This window comes from Crassostrea angulata, chromosome 5 (assembly GCF_025612915.1).
Source record: "Crassostrea angulata isolate pt1a10 chromosome 5, ASM2561291v2, whole genome shotgun sequence".
Classification (NCBI taxonomy): Eukaryota; Metazoa; Mollusca; class Bivalvia; order Ostreida; family Ostreidae; genus Magallana; species Magallana angulata.
The window spans coordinates 49,847,608-49,851,299 of NC_069115.1; the positions used below are offsets into that span (position 1 = coordinate 49,847,608).

General features: G+C 33.2%; 1 protein-coding gene across 1 annotated transcript; it reads right to left on the reverse strand.

Annotated features, from left to right (window-relative positions):
- Positions 1 to 2,226: 2,226 nt before the first annotated feature.
- Positions 2,227 to 3,692, reverse strand: LOC128186004 (uncharacterized). Its single transcript, XM_052855736.1, has one exon. The coding sequence runs from the start codon at positions 3,411 to 3,413 to the stop codon at positions 2,331 to 2,333; it is 1,083 nt and encodes a 360-aa protein (XP_052711696.1). The 5' UTR covers positions 3,414 to 3,692; the 3' UTR covers positions 2,227 to 2,330.

Below are 3,692 nucleotides of genomic sequence, written 5' to 3' on the forward strand. Positions count from 1 at the left end.
TTACGTTGGTCCTAATTTCTTTTGTAATAAAGTGCGACTTTCTTTCGAGCACTATGGTCAGCAATTTAACACTTCAACTCCATATACCTTAAATTGTTATACTGACAACGAATTATTATGAAATCTGAATAAACTTGAACATTTTGCCAAAGGATGTAAATAAATGTAAAATAAAATTCCATTATCGTATTTTTAAAAGAATAAGAGACAGACTTTATCATGCAGCCATCTTTGACTTTCGCCTTGATCCGTTTATAATCCCGTGTTTTTTTGTTAAAAAATGCATACTATTTTGATTGTTATTGGTCCGATATCAATGTTATTGAATAATCGGGCGACATCATTTGTAATTGTATGCCTTTTACGAGGAAAAGACCCCGCGTTATATGTACCTTTTACGAAATATGTATGATCAATATTATTAATCAGTTAATAACTTCACGGAAAAATCATTCGAAAGAATGACAATATTAACAAAATATGTTTCTAATTACAACAGTGCATTGATTAATTGTCATTTTGCTACATATGCTGTGCATTTATATGCAAAATGTGTTACACATTTGACTAAATTCATGAAGCAAACAATTTTCCGAATTCGGCATTTATGTTCGATAAAATACGGGTTTAAACTTAAACAACAGTATATTGAGTCATCCAGGGTTGATAAGGATATAAAACAACAGAAAAAAATGTTCATATATCGATATAACAATGCAAGAAAACGAACAGTTTTCATACGATATTTCCGTTTTTCTTATACAGCGGCGTTGACCCCGTGACATCACAGTTCATTTCGCGCCAAATCGGTTTGATTCAAAACTCGTTCAGATGAGAAATCGGGTTTTCCCCAAATATCTCGAAAACTACTTATGCGATCGCTGTAAAATTTTCAGGATGATGTTTTTTTACATAGATCTCCATTACATCAAAAATTAACCGGCACTGCAGGTACCCTTCAACGTTTGTGTGTAAAAAAAGCGTCAAAAGAACGAAAGTAACTTCTTATGATTTGTACTGTATGAATTGTCGACTTAACTAGTTTTTGTATACAGTTTATGTTGTGATTTGAACAAGTTGAACTCTAGGGACTGCATGTGAACGTTTTATATTAGCTCTTTTTGTTACTGTCTTATTAACTTTTTAGTTCTCTATAGGCACCGAAGAATGAAACAAAGAATATTATTTAGATGTGTTTTGTATCGACTTTATGTACTTTACAGAAAACATAATCTATTATTGAAAAAAAAATACGATTTCTCCGCTGAGTTTTTCCTTCGTTCAAGTTTTTCATTACATGCTCAGTCACAATTTTAACTCTAATGATATAACGCTTATTTTTTAAAATAAATTATACAAGTAACATTATTTTCCTTTATTTGACTCACTCAGTTAATACATATAGCTGTTTATGTAAAAACAAAAACAACAGCAAAGAAACTTATCAATAGGTTGCACTTTTTGCACTTTGCGCAATTTACACAAAATTGTCCAAACAAGGATAACTTGGAATGCATTTGCATGACGAAAAAATATCTTCAAAACAAAACTCTCATGAAAGGATTGATAAAGAAACATAAAAATCGTATGAAATAGCAATGAGATCGTAGATTTTTATTTAAAGTTTTCAATAGCGCAATGTTACGACCTTCATAGTAATTTTATTTTCTCATGTGTTACGATTTTGATAAAGCATCAAGTCACCAATACCCTTCAGTTGCTGCAATATGGGAACATAGGCATGTCAACAGACTGTACATAATAGCTCTGCTGAGAGGAAACGTACATGCTAGTAAGTCATTATTGTGATCTTTCTATATTTCTAATCAGGTTTTTTCATTATTGAATATTTCTGTGGAATTTTCTTTTAAAACTCTTAATCACATCCATCAGATGAGTTTGAAAAAAATGGTTTTTTTGTCGTTTTCAAAGTGTTCCATTTTTTAAGACAAACACGATGAAGTTTTGTTCAATTCATATTCATCTTTTTTCATGAGCATTAAATATTAGTTCAGGCTTTTATGCAAATTCTAGAATTAGGGAAACGTGTTTCACAAAATGTCTATGCAAAAAAACAATACAATTCCTATATAATCATAAGTAACTTTCTTATGTAATCACAATCAATCGCGTTTAATCTGATGTTATTTTCTCGTAAGCTTCAACGTCTGATTCTATATCATCTATTTTGATATTTTAAGTGCATATGAACGTTGACACTTTCAAACAATCTAATTACAAGTATTGTGTATAAAATGAAAAAAATCAACACTCTCCTCTTGTGTTATTCTAAACCTTTTTGGAAATGACTTGCGTATGACGAAGTTATATCAAAGGGCAAAACTAAATGTAAATGATTGCAATTTGTTTTCCCCATTTTCCTTCGTCTTTCTTTTGAGAAAGACCTGATCTATATTGCTTTCATCAGACAGCATTGTTCTCCACGTTCCTTTCAGGTAATCGTTAGAATGAATGCAGTTCGCTGGCACATATAAGGTGTGTCGTTTTGGAACTCTAAAAGCGGTGAGGTGAAATTCATCTTCGCTCAGTTTCCCCAAAACAAAGAAACCAGAGTCATCATCTAACGGGCAGTCGAGGTAAACAAATTCATGTCTTTCTAACCCGGCTCCTCTATTTTTCCCCTCCACGTAATTTTTAAGGTAGCTATCTTTGTAAGTAAAGTCTTGTATCACGTGACGACATGGTATGCAAACAGTCTCTGGTCGAGCATCTGCAAACGTACATCCATAGTAATCTAAAAGTTCACTCGTGGCAATTTCAGTTTCTAGATTTCCATCGAAATCGGCTGGAAAGATTAGATTTCCTGAAGCTGTTGTATTTTTGCTTGATTCCCAGGAAACCCTTACAACAGTTTTCTTGGGCGTTAATTTTGGTAGGTCTTCAAACTGCGAAAGTTCTTGAAGGTTGTATTTTCCGGGAATAACATCTTCAACAATATCTGTGCCACCAGTCATCACAATTTCTCCATTCTCTCCTTCCCGCTTGAAAGCTGCAAATTTATTCCAGCGCCCATTAACCTTCTTGTCTGCTTCCATAAAGATTTTCGGTGAAACAGTATTTCCTCCTAAGATTTCTTTTACAAAGTAATCGTAAAATTCATCAAAGGTAATTTTTCCGTTGTTGTCGACATCTATCGAGTCAAACATTTTTTCTGCTTTTGATTTTTCCATCTCAATTCCAAAATTTTGCATCGCAAGACAAAATTCATCAATTTCCAAGACACCGTTTCCGTTTTTGTCTACATCAAGAAATATGGCTTTTATTTTATCTCTATCAGTGTTTACCGATTTCAACTGAAAAGACTTTTCCTCAATATGGATATTCCTGCCATTTTCTTTCTCGGATTTTCTTTGTTTCATTTCTTCGTTAAGAGGATAAAAGATTTTTCGCATTCTTTCAACCGTCGACTGTGAAACTTTTTGTCGTATTCTTCGTTCTTTCTTTTAAGTAGCTCTCGAACAGGACTTGTACCATTCGCGAGATAGGATAAGGATTCATTTAGAGCTTTCAACCATGCTTTCATTCTCTTTCTTCCCATTGTTGCCAAAAGACACTCAAATTTGCCGCCGTCTGATACCTGTATCACATGTTTCATTCCTTTTTCTTGGTTAGAAACCACCTTAAATGTCGTGTGATCAGAGAAGTACACGACATCTTTAACACTAAGAGAT